Here is a 17235-nt window from a genome sequence, read left to right as displayed (position 1 = left end):
TTTCTTACTGATTTTCTTTATTATTCTTGACTGAGATGTCTGATCAATGTTTTATCTGGAAGGAAACATGACAGCTCCGATATCCCGAGGCTCCTCAGCAATGCAGAGTCTTAAAGGTAAAGGGCAGAGGTCGGGAAATCCGACTCATGTTACCCAAACCCAATTCATGGCCTGTCCAACATGTCAGAGTTGAACTTTACAAGTGAACTAAACAGAAATTGAAAAGTTGTTTTGCTGGTAAAAGAAGCCTCTTTATTAATTGTTGAGACATTGGGCTGGATATTCAGCCTCAAAGCGGGTAGGGGGAATTCGGAAAATTCCCCACTCGGCCTTGGAAGAAAGTGCCCACAAAGGTGGGATTCCCATTGCTGGGAGCTGTGCCCGGGCTGCAGTCTGGCCAGCCACACCAGGAAGAAATGCAGAGGCAGCCACAGGGGCTGCCGGCTGCGGAGACGGGCTGTTTAAAAGGCCCCTCCTTAATGCCCTTGGACTTTGTAACAGCTAAAATCAAAACACAAAGGCCCTTCACCCCTCACCCCTCACAGCCCACAAAGGGGGTGGGTGTAAGGGGAAAATTTGTCATGAGGGGGCTTGGAGGTGGGTGGAAGTGTACAGCTTGAAGTCAGGAGCATGAGGGGGTATAAGGGGTGTGTAAAGGGACATAGGGGGCATGAAGGGCCAAGCGGGATGGATGGGGGTGTGACTTGACATAGGGGGCATGAGATGGACCTTTTGAACTTAACTGTAAAAAGGTCCCCTCATGCAGACCAGTGTTTACAGCTCCTCTGAGGGGCTTTGGACTATGACTCATTCAAACCTGGCCCGAGTCCATGAAAATTGCAGAGGAGTAGGACGTGTCTATCTCCACAATGGAGGCAGCCAGGTTGGGGAGTTAAAAACAAAAATAAAAACAAAAAACTGCAGATGCTGGAATTCCAAAACAAAAAATAAAAAATGCCTGGAAAAACTCAGCAGGTCTGGCAGCATCAGTGGAGAAGATCACAGTTGATGTTTCGAGTCCTCTTGACCCTTCAACAGAACTAACTAAAAATAGGAGAGGGATGAAATATAAGCTGGTCTAAGGGGGGGGTGGGGTGGGGTTGGGGGAGAGAGAAGGAGGGGTGGTGGATGTTGGGATAAGCAAGCAGCGATAGGAGGTGATAACCAAAAGATGTCACAGACAATAGAACAAAGAGGTGTTGAAGGTGGTGATATTATCTAAAAGAATGTGCTAATTGAGAATGGATAGCAGGACAAGCAAGGTACAGATAGCTCTAGTGTGGGTGAGGTGAAATAAGATGAAAAGGGCAGAAAAGGTATAGATAAATGATCGGTGGAATACATTAAAAATAATGGAAATAGATGGGAAAAGAACAATCTTTATAAATTATTGGAAAAAACAAGAAGGAGGGGGAAGAAACAGAAAGCGGGTGGGGATGGAGGAGGGAGTTTAAGATCTAAAATTGTTGAACTCAATATTCAGTCCGGAAGGCTGTAAAGTGCCTAGTCAGAAGATGAGGTGCTGTTCCTCCAGTTTGCGTTGGGCTTCACTGGAACAATGCAGCAAGCCTCTCAGAAACATGATAGGGTCCCCCCTGTCCTTAGTTATCACCCCACCAGCCTCCGCATTCAAAGAATCATCCTCCACCATTTCCGCCAACTCCAGCATGATGCCACCATCAAACACATCTTCCCTTCACCTCCCCCCCATCCAACCCGACACCAGCGGCATTCCGCAGGGATCGTTCCCTCCGGGACACCCTGGTCCACTCCTCCATCACCCCCTACTCCTCAACCCCCACCTATGGCACTTCCCCATGCAAACGCAAGATATGCAACACCTGCCCCTTCACTTCCTCTCTCCTCACCGTTCAAGGGCCCAAACACTCCTTTCAAGTGAAGCAGCATTTCACTTGCTTTTCCTTCAACTTAGTCTACTGCATTCGTTGCTCCCAATGCAGGTTTCCCCTACATTGGAGTGACCAAACGCAGACTGGGTGATTGCTTTGCAGAACACCTTCGGTCTGTCCACAAGCATTACCCAGACCTCCCTGTTGCTTGCCATTTCAACACTCCACCCTGCTCTCTTGCCCACATGTCAGTCCTTGGCTTGCTGCATTGTTCCCGTGAAGCTCAACGCAAACTGGAGGAGCAGCACCTCATCTTCCAATTAGGCACTTTACAGCCTTCCAGACTGAATATTGAGTTTAACAATTTTAGATTTTAAACTTCCTCCTCCATCCCCAGCCCATTTCCGTTTCTTCCCCCTCCTTTTACTTTTTTTCCAATAATTTATATGCATTGTTCTTTTCCCAACTATTTCCATTATTTTTAATGTTTTTCGCCGATCATTTATCTATACCTTTTCTGCCCTTTTAGTCTTATTTCACGCCACCCCCAATTGAGCTATCTGTACCTTGCTTGTCCTGCGCTCTTCTCTGAATTAGCACATTCTTTTAGATAATATCACCACCTTAAACACCTCTTTGTTCTTTTGTCTGTGACATCTTTTGGTTATCTCCTCCTATCACGGATTGCTTGTCCCAACAACCACCAGCACCCCCCTTCTCTCTGCCCCATCCCTACCCCTTAGACCAGCTTATATTTCACCCCTCTCCCATTATTACTTATTTCTGTTGAAGGGTCATGAGGTCTTGAAACGTCAACTGTGTTCTTCTCCGCCGATGCCGCCAAACCTGCTGAGTTTTGCCAGGTTGGGGAGTTCTGGGTGTGGGTTTTGAAGGAGCCAACCTGTATCCTTTAAAGCTGCTCCCAAAATCACACAACCCTGGAACGCCGATGGGAGTCCCAGAATTAGGACACATCCGCCATTTTTAAAGGGCTCCTGAATCAAACCAAGTTGGTGAAATCCAGGTTGTCACTTTGGTCTAAAGGCTGCACAAAGCACAGGGTAGAGGCCCTGGACTGAGACACCTGCCTTTATCTTGTACAGAAAGTGTTCACATGTGAGTGACATGAACATTGCTCATCAAAACAAGCAGCGATAGGCAGGGAGACATTCTTTGGAGTTTATTGACAATAATGAACAGTATGTACAAGTGATTAACACCCGTGCCCAGGACGTGCAACTACCTCTCCTCAACGCTTTGCCTAAACAGCCAAGTGGTTATGGTACTGGGTTTGTAACGCCAAGATAAAGAGTGCAAATCTCACAATGGCAAACTATGAAACAATGTTACTTCATCTGAAACAGATGGAAACGGGTTTGTACTCGAAAGAGTTACATCTCTTCAACCATGTGGTGTCTGCCGGCACCGTCGAGACCTTCCATGCTCGGTGGGTGACCACGGGGGTTGGGGTGCTTTATCCAACCTCTTAATCACATTTTGGTTTGATGTTGTAAGTTTCCTTTAAATCCTGTCTTTGGTTATGCAGTGACCCTAACTCAGGGGCTGCGTTTTATTTTATCCCTCATTTTGTTAATTTAGTTTATTTGGTTGGCTTTAAAAGAGCTACATCTTCTCAACTTTCCTAATCCACCCGCTACATCTTGGTGCTCCGCAGACATCCACAGTGGAGGTAAAGACAGTCTGCTGACTGCTATGCTCTGTCTGTGATAACTTTGGCGGGCGTCCTCTGGAGGCCTGAGGCCTGGAGGGCCTCGGCTTCCTTTCGAGGTCCTACTGTGTGGCATTAGCGCCCTCCTTGGCCTGTGGACTTGGAGCTGTCACGGTCACAGTAAGAGGGGATTCGGTTGGGCCAGACACTCCCGGAGTCACCAGGATGAATGGCCCCGGAGAGTATACATGTTGATCCTTCTCACTATGGGTACCCAAGGACCCTTGGCTGAATTAGTGAGGAGCAGCGGTAGCTGGAGTGAGATCAAGCTGCCCGCACCCCTCTCACATACACACTGTCAGGAGCCAACTATACATCAGCAATGGAGTTCAGCCCCACAGCAGTGTAGGAACGGTGCCCTGGACCAACATCTCCATGGCAGCTGCCATCCTACCAGTGTTGACTTCAGTGCATTGACATGCCGGCGCTATCACCTCAGAGTGCAGGTGGACGGAATCCTCCATTGTGCCTTGCAATCTGAGGAGTGCAGCAGTTATCCCTTCCTGATGTTCCCACGTTGGCCTTTCCAGCTCCAGCAACTGTGACGTGACCAAATCCAAAAACGCCTCACCTGACTCGACCTCAGCCAATTTATGGCCTCCAGCAGCCCACTGAGTGCCGGACACCTGGGAAGCCCCTGCCGCTGCCAGCTGTGGATCAGGCAGTGCGATTTGCTCACCAGCTGTGACCCTGAGTCTACTCTAAAGCTAGATCTCACCGAGGGGTGTGCCTCTGCGCTGGTGGAGGGTGTGGGTGAGCGCTGTGATGGTACATCAAGGAGGGTCCCTCCAGGTTCCTCTTCAGAGATTTCTTTGGGGCTTATTTGGTGTCCCTGGGTCTCCATCAGCTGTTGCCCAGATGTGTGTGTGGAAGCAAGTGGAAATATTTTGTACATGGCAGTGGCCTGTGAAACAGGACACATCACTCACAGCATGGTTGTCTGATGGATGTTGCACTGCTGGACCCTCACTTGGCTGAGCACCACCTACCTCACCGTCAGCACAGGATTGGTCCAGGCCGTTGCCGGCCAGCTGGATGGCTCTGTTTTCAAAGTCCTTGTAGTGTTCAGGACCATGATGTTCATGTTTTCATACATGTCTCTGAATTTGTCAGTCACACTTACACCTCTATTATCAACCAAAGAGCGGGATTGTCCCCGATTTGCACTAAGTGCGTTAGTGGGCGGGGAAATCGATGTTTTACCCACCGGCCACAATGGGGGGTTTTCAGGCCGCATCGTCCCAAACCCAACGCATTAGTTATACATTCCTGGGAAACACACCATTTCCATGGTGGGTGGGATCTCATTCACCCCAAACACCATCACTTCACTGCTTCATCAGGCCCAGCACCATATGTAAAGTCCAGCCTTGCGCACACATCTCAGTGTTTCCAACCCAGGACCACTGCAGGGAAGATATCCCCAAGAGGCAAAAAGACTGTAGCTCCCAGGTTTAGTGAGCTGTCACTGCAACACATTGTGTACACTGTGGGGGCCTGCTGTGATGTCCTCTACTCCCACTCTGGCTGCAGTATGAACAGCGCTGTCACCAACCAGGCCTGGGAGGCGGGGGCAGCGGTGGTATACACACTGAATGTTATTAAGTTAACCCACACTGTCAGATAATGTAGACAGTATGAAAAGTGTGGATGAGAAACCCTTAGAAACTGACCTTGCTGGATTGAAACAAATGCTGGAAAGAATGGAAATTTCTAAATGAAATGAGTGGATGCCTGATTGTTTTAGAGACAGAAATGCAGGTACAACAAATTTCTTGCTTGGCCTAAATAGCCAAGTGGTTATGGTACTGGGCTTGTAAACCCAAGATCAAGAGTTCAAATCTCACAATGGCAAACTATGAAACAACGTAACTTCATCTGAATAGGAACAGATGGAAACGTGTTTGTACTCGAAAGAGTTACAACAAATTTCTTGAGGATCCAAGGAGAGGATTATCTTGCAATATAATGCTGTGTATAGCAAATTGAGATTTTTAATTCAATGTGTTTCACTCTTTTTGGTCTCCATATTAAAGGAAAATTTTAGTTAAAAAGAGAGAAAAAGTCATCATCTAATCGTTTATTAACTGTGTTTAATTGTATGCAGTGGTGGCATTAATTGGTGATTCACTTGTGCACCTATAAACAGATTCAGACTGAAACTGCGGGTGGTGGATTTGATTAGATTCACACAGTAAACAGCACTTTAAAACAGTTCCACAAGTCTTATTCTATCTAACCTCAGAGCTAATCTTTCTCTTTTCTGTTCAGCAACTATCATTATAGATTATAAAGCTATAGACGTCCAGTAATTTTACCACACAATGCTTTTACCTTGGGGTGTCCACTGAGGCTGACAGCAACTGGGTCTTCAGGTCTGGGCCTTGTTCACACTGTCTTCTAGGAGTTCTGTCCAGCTACCCTGCTGTTTTCAGGGAGATCTGGCCAACCCATCCTGTTGTGTTCTGGGAGATCTAAGCAGCTACCCCCTCACATAGGCTTCAGTATGCATTTCTTCTCTTTGATCTCTCTTTGTTGCAACCAGTCTGTTCAGAAATGCTTTTTTCCCAGGATTGATTAAATCAATCTTTACTTTACCTCTTAGACTTGTAAAAACAAACATACTCTATCTTTATGTCACTTCCTTACACCTTTTTACAACCTGTCTATAACCCCCTTTGAATTAAAACAACTCAATTCAAACTATTCCTGTTATTGCTTCATGTACAAATCTGTTGAAGTTCTTTTTTGTTCATTAACATATCAAAACCACTTCTTACTGTTGACTTTTGACCCTATCCACTGATGGGGCAGTCCAAATCATGGAACCATAACCTTAAATCTGGAGATAGGCTCTTCAAGGATGTCAGGAAGCACTTTTTCACGCAAAGTATAGTGGAAATCAGGAACACTCCTCAAAAAGCTCTGGAGCTCAATTGAAAATTTCAAAACTGATTGACAGATTTTATCTGGTAGCAATATTCGGGTTATGGGACCCAGGTAGCTAAATGGACATAAGATACTGGTCAGTTGTGATTTAATTGAATTGTGGAACAGGCTGAAGGGGCTGCATGTCTGAATCCCTTTTCCATGTTCTGGACCACCAGTTAATTTTTCAATGGTCTGGGCCTTGTGAGTAACAATGTGCTGAGAAACAAGCTCATAAACAGTTAGCATTTCAAAGAGACACTTTTCAATCAGCAGGCAAACTGTGACCTGTGTTGTTTCAGAGTATAGTTTGTGACAGTGAAAGCAGTGAAGTCCTGCCAAACCTCATTAAGAAAGTTGGTGAAAGTGTCACTTTTCTCTGGCTAATCCCTTGACCAAAGGGGGTTGAAGCATGATGGGATTTGCTGGATCCAGAACCTTCTCCAGCATTGCTTGTGATCCAGGAGAAACACAAAAGCTTCACCCCCCACCCCCAGGCAAATATTTTATACAATTCCTCCCTCCCCATGATTGGCCAATCCTGCCCCAAGCAGCAAAGTCACCCTGACTCCCTCCTCGCTGCTGTGCTCCGAGGACACATTCCCACCAATTTCCAAACTTTTACCATAACTTTCCTACTTGGAAACCAGCCAAACTTTCAATCAGTGTGCAAGAATTCTGGTGAGAGTTTGCTGTTAGATATGGCACAAACTCAACATTCCTGGTATTTCCAGCTTTCTCACCACCCCACACACAGACCCCCCACTCGTCTCCACGTACCAGGGTTGAAGTGTTCTATCGCAGCATGCAGAGAACCAGAGCCAATCACATTTACATTCTTATCCAAAGCTACAAAACATGTAAGCGATATTAGACAAAATTTTGCCCTCATTTTCCCCTTTGCTTTTCTAAGATTCTCTCCAAATAATTCACATTCAACTCACAAACAATGAAACAGCATTGGAGGCTCACTACCAACTACGAAGAGATATTGTTCACCATGATATTCATGTTAACATACTCTCAGTATCATAGCTGCTGTTCTGATCTGGAGACATGATTTATTCTGATATAATGGCTGAAAGCGTAACTCAGGCCTCTAAGAGGATGGAGAGATATGGGGATGGATTTTTAAAAAGTATGATGTCAGGATTAGAGGTGGGTGGGTGTGAAATTTGACACCGCTGGTCTCCATGCCAATTTACCGTTACAATCCCAAGCCCCAAACATTTAGAAAGCGGGCGGCTTGCAGTCAAGTGGTGGGCAGCTAACTTAGGAAATAACATTTACCAAAGGGGCCAATTAAAGACCCATTCCAACACCCACTGGGATTTCATTCAACAATGCAAGCAGACCACATTACCCCTTCAGGATCATGGCCCGGCAGCTGCCGGGTTTTGAAACATAAAATAAACTTACCTGGACTTTCCCCTTGCTGTCTCCATGCTCAGGTCAGCAACTCCCACCACACCTGGTGAGGCTCTCTAGCATCAGGAGCCCACCCACTGTCCCTGATTGGACGGTGAAGCCAATTCCAGGCTTCCGATTGACTGGACCATTGAATATTGCATTGGGCATGCCAAAAGAATGGTGAATGGTGTCAGGACCTGGAACTATCTCCCATGTCCAGTTCCCAAACCCAAATTAAACATCCACCCCGTAGAGTGGTAGATGTGTTGGTGAGATTCCAACATGGCAGAGCCTGACTGAGATGAAGTGCAAAGTTTGAAGAGTATTTGATTATTAAATGTTCAGTATCGGAATGTTTCTTTCTTTCCAACAGAACCCGTGTCTGTCCCTGTGCTTAGATTTTCATCACCAGCAAATGTCTCATGTTCTGGGGGTTCAGTGTCCATCTCCTGTGAGTCTGTCCAGGGATCCCTTCCCATTCAATACACATGGTTTGAAAAGACCCTGTCTGAAGATTCAAAGATCTCTGACACCAATAAACTGGATCTACATTGTCAATCCTTCAAACAGCAACATCATCAATATTACTGCACAGCCTCAAATAATCAGGGAGAAAAATCCAGTGAAATGGTTAACGTATCAAAGATCAATGAAACAGGGACAAACTGCAGTTATGTGATACAAATTGGAAACATTGGTAAGTGTTACTTTAGACAAACAATGTGGCAAATGAATTATTTAAATTCATGTCTATCCAAACTGGTCACTGGTTCAGTTCCTTCAGTCAATCTGAGAACCTGCAACTGGCCAAATTCACTCTCTCTGGTTCCTCAAACATTCTGAACAAGGTCACTAAGTTGCATTTTTCATGAAAAATGGACAGGATCATAAAATATCCCCAAAACGTGCAAAAATATTGCAGAATCTCCAACAAACCCATCAAATCAAAATAGCATTTGATTGACAGAGCTTTCATAAAGCAATTTGTCTATTTCCAGCAGATGGAATTGTGAAATGCAACCTCCAACTGTTGTGTCCTAGTTTGGGAAGGATGTCACTGATAGAATAGAGAAGAATTGAATTAAAATGAAACCTTGGATGAGAGGTTTTAGTAATGAGAAAAGCATCATCACAACTGAGGTGAATGATCAGCTGGAGGCCTTGGAAATTGTTAGAAATTTTAATAAGGTAACTCTAACTATTTCCACTAGTCAGTGAGTCAGCAACAAGAGAGCATTAACTTTAAAATTATCACTAAAAGGACAAAGGGAGAAATTTGGAGAATTTTATTGATGCAAATTGTTTTTAGGATATGGAATGCCCAACTGAAATAAGTTTACAAACAAATTCAATCATAGATTTTAAAAGGGAAACAAATGTATGAGGGTGTGGGAAAAGGACAATGAAATGGAATTAAATGAGGACATCATTCAGAGAACCAGCATTCGAGCGATGGGCTGAATTCCCTCCTCTGAGTTGTAAAATTCCATCATTCCACTCAAAATCTCAAATTATCCTGTATTAAAAATTAACAATTTGCTCCCCATAAAACAATAACCCTGGTTCTGAAATAAGGAGAACTTTAGCCTATTTGAATGTAGCGGTTCAATTTTCTGCAGAGTGGGTGCAGCATGTTCACCGAGAAACACCAACATGGGCAGAAAACAAAGAGAATTGCATTTGCACCTGAGCAGCAAGAGACAGGAATTCATATATGCAAATATATTGACTCTGGTCATGTGGTCTCTTGCCTCAGTTGTCAGGGAAGAAAGGTGGAATTTTACACCCCCATTGCGGCAGGGATTGGGCTGTAAAATGCAGCGAGCCATTCTAAACTCCATGCACTCCAGCAGGACCATAAAATCCCACTGTCACAAGCCTCAGACCAAAGACTGTAAGCAGCAGGCAGCAATTACACCTGTAAACTGTATTTGTACTGGAGTTGTCAGCAAGGACTCAGTTGCACTCTGACCTTTGATGCCAGTCTTTTGTAGGTTCAAGTTCCCCTTAAGAGTTAAAATTCAGGCTGATACCATGATCCAGCACTGAGGAAGTGCTATACTGGTGGTGGTGCTGCTGTGTAGATGACGTGTTAAACTGAGGATCCACGTCCCCCTTAGGTAGATGTAAACAATTCCAGGGTATTATTCACAGAATAGGGAAGTTCTCCTGGTGTCCTTGAAGCCTTTATTCCTCAAACAATACACACAAACTGGGAGCAGGAGCAGGCCACTTGGTCTTTTGAGCCTGTTAATGTCATTGCAAAACAGATCATCTAGTGAATGTTTTACTGATGTTTGTGGGGCTTTGCTGTGTACGAATTAACTTCCATGTTTCCCAATATTAAAACTTTGGCTTTACTTCAAAAAAGTACTTCATAGGCTCTGAAACACTTTGGGATATCCCAAGGTTGAGAAAGGTGATGAATCAACACAACATATTTCTTACCTCTTGAAACAAACGATTTATTAACATACATCTGTACCAATTATCTAGGTGCAAACTGGAGGGGGGAAGGGGGAGGGAGGAGCCAGTCCCAGCAGCAAGGTGGGTCATTATAATTAAATGGTCAGAAAATTAATGGCAGGTTTGAGACATTCACGGTCAGGTAGTGAAGATTCCCATCTTTACTGCAAGCTCAGAAAACTGCCCACAAAGGGCAGAAAGTGACCATTGCCAGTATTAGGATGTGACTGTTTAATGTGTTCACATGAAATTCGTGTCAAGAAAGTGTATCTCTGGATTGTAATCCACCAACCTGAGCCCTTAACTGGCCCACTAGTAACTCTGTCCCACCAACTCTCAGATATAGGAAAGAAAGTGGAATTACCAGTAAAGATAGATTACCACCAGGTATCAGCAACCTCTCCACTTGTGACCAGAGAGGGGTAAATTACACAGAAATCAATTCTACCAGCCAGGCTTTTCCTCAATTAATGAGGTTCCATTTGACAATGATGCTCTCTCAGTTGACTACAAGTGAAAATGAGGTGAATCTGAATGTTATTCTCTTGTTTCAACAGGACCTGAGTATTTTTGTAATGTTTCTACAACAGTATCACCAACTACACATTTGACAAGTACAGATATAATTTCCACTACCATTCGAGCCACACCTTCAGATCCTGAAAATCCTGAAAGGTACAATGTTCTCATGGATTGGCACTGCTTCCATATGTGAGAGATACAATTGGCCAAAGGAGTGAAAGTTGTTCATTAATTTGGAAAGTAGCTCATCAGAATGGAAATGGCGGCTGGGTTTATATCATGCTGTTGTGTTAGCTTCTTAATGAGGGTGTATTCTTCTGTTGGAAAATACAAGCAAGGAGTGAGCTTTTCCAGTGCGTTGCTGCTCAGATGGTGTTTTTTGCCTTATTCACCTTGATTACTTCACTGCTAACATAATCTCACAGTATGTGAGAAGTTGTACTTGTCAAACTTACCTTGCTGCTGTCTACACTGACAGAGTAGTTGTATTTGGGCTGATGAAAAGGAAGAATTAGCGTGATATATCTGCACATCCCTTGGTTTCACTAATGAGAGACATCTTGCAGCTCTGGTCCCATTTCCATATTATTAGCCTGAGCTGTCGACAATAAGTAGCAGAAATTGTAGTCCGATATAAACACTCAGGAATCGGGTCTTTGAATTTCCAATGGTTATAAAGAGAAAACGCCAACTAAATGTCAAACAGAAAGAGGGACAGTTGGAAATGGACAGCAGGTATGTCCGCAGCTGTGGAGAAAATAAACACGTTCATGGTTTGGGTGCAGACACTTCTTCAGAATTCTAGTCCACACACGAAGCGAAGCAGGTCCACTCACCCCACAGATCCCAACTGATCTGCTGAATGTTTCCAGAATCTTCTGTTTTCCATTCGTGTTTCTAGCACATGCAGTGCACTTACTTTTATCCAGATTATTGTCAATGATTTAAAAAGTATTGAAAGTTTCTGATTTTTATTTTAAGACAAATCTCCATTTTTTTCAGGGATCTTCAGATATTCTTGCATTTGGATTTTAATAATTAAAACTGACCCAGTATTAAACAGGGCTCAGTGGTAGCATACTCACCTTACGTGTCAAAGGCTGTGGGTTCACTTCCGCTCCAGAGACCTCAGCAGATTATCTTGGCTGACACTCCAGTGCACTACTGACGGAGTGCTGTGCTGTTAGAGGTGCCACCTCTCAGATGTGATAAACCCAAGGCCCATCTGCTCTCTCAGGTGGGTGTAACAGATCCCATAGTGACATTCATAGAAGAGCAGGGCAGTTCTCCCTCGAGACCTGGGCAACATCACTAAACAAAACAAATTATTTGTTCATCCATCTAATTGCTATTTGTGGGAGCATGCTGTGTGCAAATTGAATGCCACATTTGCCAAATTACAACAGTTACACTGCATTAAAAATATTCATTGCTTGTAAAATGCTTTGGGATGTCCTGAGGTCATGAAAGCCACTTTATAAATATCTACCTTTATATATTTCTTTAAACAAATGGCAAATAATTAATTGTGAACCAACACTGTCTCTTGCCTATTCTCTGTTTCACAGTCTGATTTACATTGTGCTTGGAGTGCTGGGGGGCATTCTTGTGGTGTTTGCTGTTTCTCTACTTCTGTACCTGAGGCAAATCAACAAGGGTGAGTCTCTATTTCCCTTTAATCATTTCATTATATGGCAATAATTTGCTGCAGAATAGAAAGAATATACAGTTTGTTGGATTAATCAACAATAACCCATGACCCTAGTATTCTCATTCTAGTTTACACATATTGAACATGGGGCTGAATGTTTCTCTATTCGAGCGGGTGCACACCAGACCCAAACGAGAGTAAAATAGTGCGCGATGAGGTCAGACGAATGTCTGGACATCATCGTACACTCTGGTGATATTTCTCTCTGCAGGCATGTGCGAGAGGTGGCAGCACGCCCGCTGACAATGAAGCAACCTATTAAGGCCCTTAATCAATTAATAGAATTGAATTTTTTGCTGCTGGTCCAACTTTTCAGTTGGTTTGTGGTCAAATCGGCCAAGCAGCCTTTGCACTTTTGGCAAAACCTCATCAATGGGCGGGATGGGGTTTTGACCAGTGATTAAAGCAAAAACTTTGAGAACTCATATTTAAATGCCCATGGTCATGTAACAGAGTCACATGAGGGGACAGGTTTTCATTAGTTTTCAATTCTTTATTTTGATTGTTCAAAATCTTCAGCTCCCTGAGACAGCTCTGAGACTCAGGGAGATTTCACTGTGAGCACGTGCACACATGCACAAACTTGCGCGCTTGCCCTCCTCCTGCCCTCACGCCAGCAGTGCTGAGCGTTGCAGCGCGTATTATGCACTGACTGGCCATTAATTGTCCAGCCCGTGTGAAATCGATGTTGGGGCCTGATCGGGGGCAGTGGTCGGCTTCACAACCACTCCTGAGCCCACCTGCCATGCCCACCCGACAAGGGCAAAATTCTGCCCATGGAATAATTAAATTGAGTATTGCTGATAAAAAATACATTTGAACAGATGAACAAGGAGCAGGAGTAGGCCATTCAGCCCCTCGAGCCTGCTCCGTTATTCAATAAGGTCATGACTGATCAGATAGTAAACTGAAATCTGCATCCCAGCTACCCCCCCAATAACCTATCACACCCTTGTTTACCAAGAATATATTCACGTCCGCCTTAAAAATATTCAAAGACTCTGCTTCCTCCACCTTTTCAGGAAGAGAGTTCCAAAAATTCACGACTCTAGGAGTGAAAACATTTTGCCTCATCTCCATTTTAAATGGGGGCGACCCGTTATTTTTAAATAATGACCCCTAGTTCTAGATTCTTCCACAAGAGGAAACATTCTCTCCACATCCAGCCCATCAAGACCCCTCAGGATTTTATGCTATTGAAGCAATCAGCACTCTCTTCTCATGCAGTATAAATTGTTGCTCCCGTTATTGTTGGTATTCTTGCAAACTGTCCTGATGAGAGCAAGGCAAAAAACTTTGACAGCGCGTCTCGTTGAGTGAGTAAAAATTGGGCCTCTGATTTCTCCCTGTGATAAATTGCTTGAACTTACATCAATGACACAACATAACAGGAACTCATTTTCAGTATAGAATTGATCAGTTTTTGAAATGCTCAATCCTAAACACACGGGAGTGAAATTTCTCTTTCACATCACGGGTGTTAATCTGTCAGAGTGCTACATAGAAATTAATGGAATGAAATTTGGGTGCGTTCTCTAATAGACAATCTGTTCTGTCAGACAGTAAACGTCATATGCTGGTAGTGTAGTTGCTGGTTTCTGGTGTGCTTGGCCTATCTTACCGAGAGAAACTAGTGTTACTCTGTTACTTGCTTTAAACTGCTTTATTAACACTGTATTAATAGAGGTTACAGAGTAGGTATGCCTCCCCTGAGTACAGAGTGTTCCATCCTCTCTCCCAGGGAAATAGCACATGACTGCCAATGACATTGATACATCATGGCGTACATCACTCATCAGCATAGCTACTCTATTATCCCATTACACTACAAACGCTTTTGTCATGCTATGAATAATAACCAGGCTAATTGTTCAATCCATGTTGGAAATCATTGGTGCAATGCAGATGAACACGTTTCCATGAATGTGGATCAATGTCAGGTTAAGCACACTTGCAACACATGTTTAATTTAGAGATTTTAAACATATTAACCATTCCTTGTTACAGCTCTTTCAACAGTTACATTGTAATTTTTCAGGTACAAACTGCATTCTAAGTCATCGGAGAGATAAGACTCTCCATGATAATCAGGTAAGGATATTAACATTACTTCTCTGAATACTGTTTGGAAATTTGCAAGCTGGTGGATATAGAATTTACTAAGAACTTACAGCCATTCGGCCCATCTGCAGGAGGCTGGTTTTTATGCTCCACACGAACCTCCTCTCACCCCTCTTCATCCCCCCCTATCAGCATATCCTTCTGTCCTTTACTCTCTCATGTGCTTATCTAGCTTTCTTTTAAATGCAGCAATCCTATTGGACTCAACTCCTCCCCAGGGAAGGATTTAGCAATTCAGAAGAAATTTCATTACCCAGAGAGTGTCAGAATCTGAAATTCGTTACTATAAGGCAAAGTTCAGGCAAATACCATAAATAAAGCCGGATAAAGCTGGAAAAGCAGTTGAGGGAGAAAATAATAGAAAGATATTTTGAAGAGGTTGGATGAAGAAGGGTGGGAGGAGGCTTGTGAAGAGAATGATACTGGTATAGACCCTTGGGCTGAATTGTTTGTTTCTATGTTATAAATAATTTTTAATAGCTTGTAATCCTTTATAAACTGATTTATATTAATGGATACATAGCTTTCTCCTCATAACAGCACAAGTCACCATTCAGGCTAATCAAAAATAAATGCAATTTTTTTTAAATATATTTTAGGAATTGGCAGCAGAGGAAGAGAGCACTCTGTATGCAAATGTAAACCACAATCAAAAGGGCTCGGCAGGAACACACAGAGAGGGAACTGCCGAGTTGAATAATGAGGAAATCACATATGCAGCGGTGCAGTTTCAAAAGAAATCGTCTACACAGAGAGGTGAAGGGACAAATCACTCAGTTAACAACCCGGACAGTGTCATCTACAGTGGAGTCATGATTCACAACCAGCCCACAAAGAAAAACCCTAAAACTCCATTACATGATACTCCATAGGAATCTGAAATGGCAATTTATGCTACCGTTACTCATTAGCGAAACCATTCGGGTGGCGCATATCCTGCCCCGTTTTCTTAACTTTGCATCTCAGTTGCATTGAATTTCTTCTGCCATGAGCTGTCCACATATTTACTTTAGTCCAGTTCTTCCTTTAACTTCGGAATTGTTTCCTCCATTCCCACCGCTCCTCCCAGTTTGGTGTCATCAGCAAATGTAATTAATTCACCTTGAGTTTCAGAGTCCAGGACATTAATGTAAATTAGAGTGGTCCCAATACCAGGCCTTATAGCACCACACTCACCAGCCAGACCCCCCACCCCCCCACACCCCCAGCATTGGTAGCTCTGTTGCTACTGATTCGCAAGTTCCAGGTTTGAGATCCATGCCAAGGCTTGAGAGGAAAATCCAAATGTTGACACTCTGTTGTAGTACTGAGGAAGTGCTGAACTGTTGGAGGTGCTGTTTTTTGGGTGAGATGTTAAACCGAGGTCCTATCTGCCTATTTGAGTGAATGTAATAGATCCCATGGCATTATTTTGAAGAAGAATAAGGGAGTTATCCCTGGTGTCCGGACCATTATTTATCCCTCAATCCACATCACAGAAACAAATAGCCTGATCATTATCACATTGCTGTTTGTGGGGGTTTGCTGTGCACAAATCAGCTGCTGCATTTTCTACATCACAACAGTGACTACACTTCAAAAGTGCTCCATTGGCTGTAAAGCTCTTTGAGACATCCAGTGATCATGAAAAACTTGATAAAAATCCACAGCTTTCTTTCTTTTCTTTAACACAACAGGCCTAATGGGCCAAATTTAGCTCAGCATCCAATTCTAGTCTCCAAGTCAGATCGTCATGGGTTAACTCTGGGACTTGATCATACAATCCAGGCAGATACTTCAGTGCAGTACTGAGAGAGTGCTGCACTGTTAGAACTGCCTTCTTTTAGGTGTGATAGTAAACTGAAGCCAAAACAGAAAGATGGGTGTGTTGAATGGCAAGCAACAGGAAGTTCTGGGTCATGCTTGCGTAGAGACCAAAGATGTCCTGCAAAGCGATCACCCCACCCTCACAAGGACCATCTGTCACTTGTTCATGTTGTTCTTTCCAGAGAGCTTACCCTTGTCCTGCCATTATCACATTCTGCTTTCTGATCTTAATGTCACCATTAGCACCTCCTTTAGCCAGTATCACTATCAAGAAGACCCCTTTGTCCTTTTGTCTATGATATCTCTGGCAATCTCTCCTTTGCCTCCACCTATCACTGATCTTCTATCCACCTTCACCTGCTCCACCCCACTTAAACAGCATAAATTTCATTACATTTTTACTACTCTCTAGCTCTGAAGAAGAGTCATTAGGACTCAAAACCTTAACTCTTTTTTTCTTCCACAGATGTTGTTAGACCTGCTGAGTTTTTCCAGCATTTTCTGTTTTTGTTTCAGATTTCCAGCATCTGCAGTATTTTATGTTATCTTAGTATTAAACTGAAGCCCCTGCTGTACCTTAGGTGGATGTAAAAGATCCCATGGGACTATTCAAACAGTTCTCCCAGTGTCCTGGTCAATACTTATTCTGCACCCAGTATCAAGTAAAGAGATTACCTGCTTATTCATCCAGT

General features: G+C 43.5%; 1 protein-coding gene across 1 annotated transcript in view; it reads left to right on the top strand.

Moving 5' to 3' along the window:
- Positions 1-15928, top strand: part of LOC121282008 — a 213884-nt gene extending 197956 nt beyond the window's left edge. Inside the window, 5 exon segments of the mRNA XM_041195321.1 lie at positions 8291-8614; positions 10941-11058; positions 12474-12562; positions 14655-14707; positions 15337-15928. Of these exon segments, the coding sequence (XP_041051255.1) occupies positions 8291-8614; positions 10941-11058; positions 12474-12562; positions 14655-14707; positions 15337-15609 (857 nt within the window). The 3' untranslated portion in view covers positions 15610-15928.
- The last annotated feature ends 1307 nt before the right edge of the window (positions 15929-17235 follow it).

Source organism: Carcharodon carcharias, chromosome 9, assembly GCF_017639515.1.
Source record: "Carcharodon carcharias isolate sCarCar2 chromosome 9, sCarCar2.pri, whole genome shotgun sequence".
NCBI classification, from domain to species: domain Eukaryota; kingdom Metazoa; phylum Chordata; class Chondrichthyes; order Lamniformes; family Lamnidae; genus Carcharodon; species Carcharodon carcharias.
The sequence above is the reverse complement of the archived record's forward strand: the minus strand, read 5'-3'. Positions and strand labels throughout refer to the sequence as shown.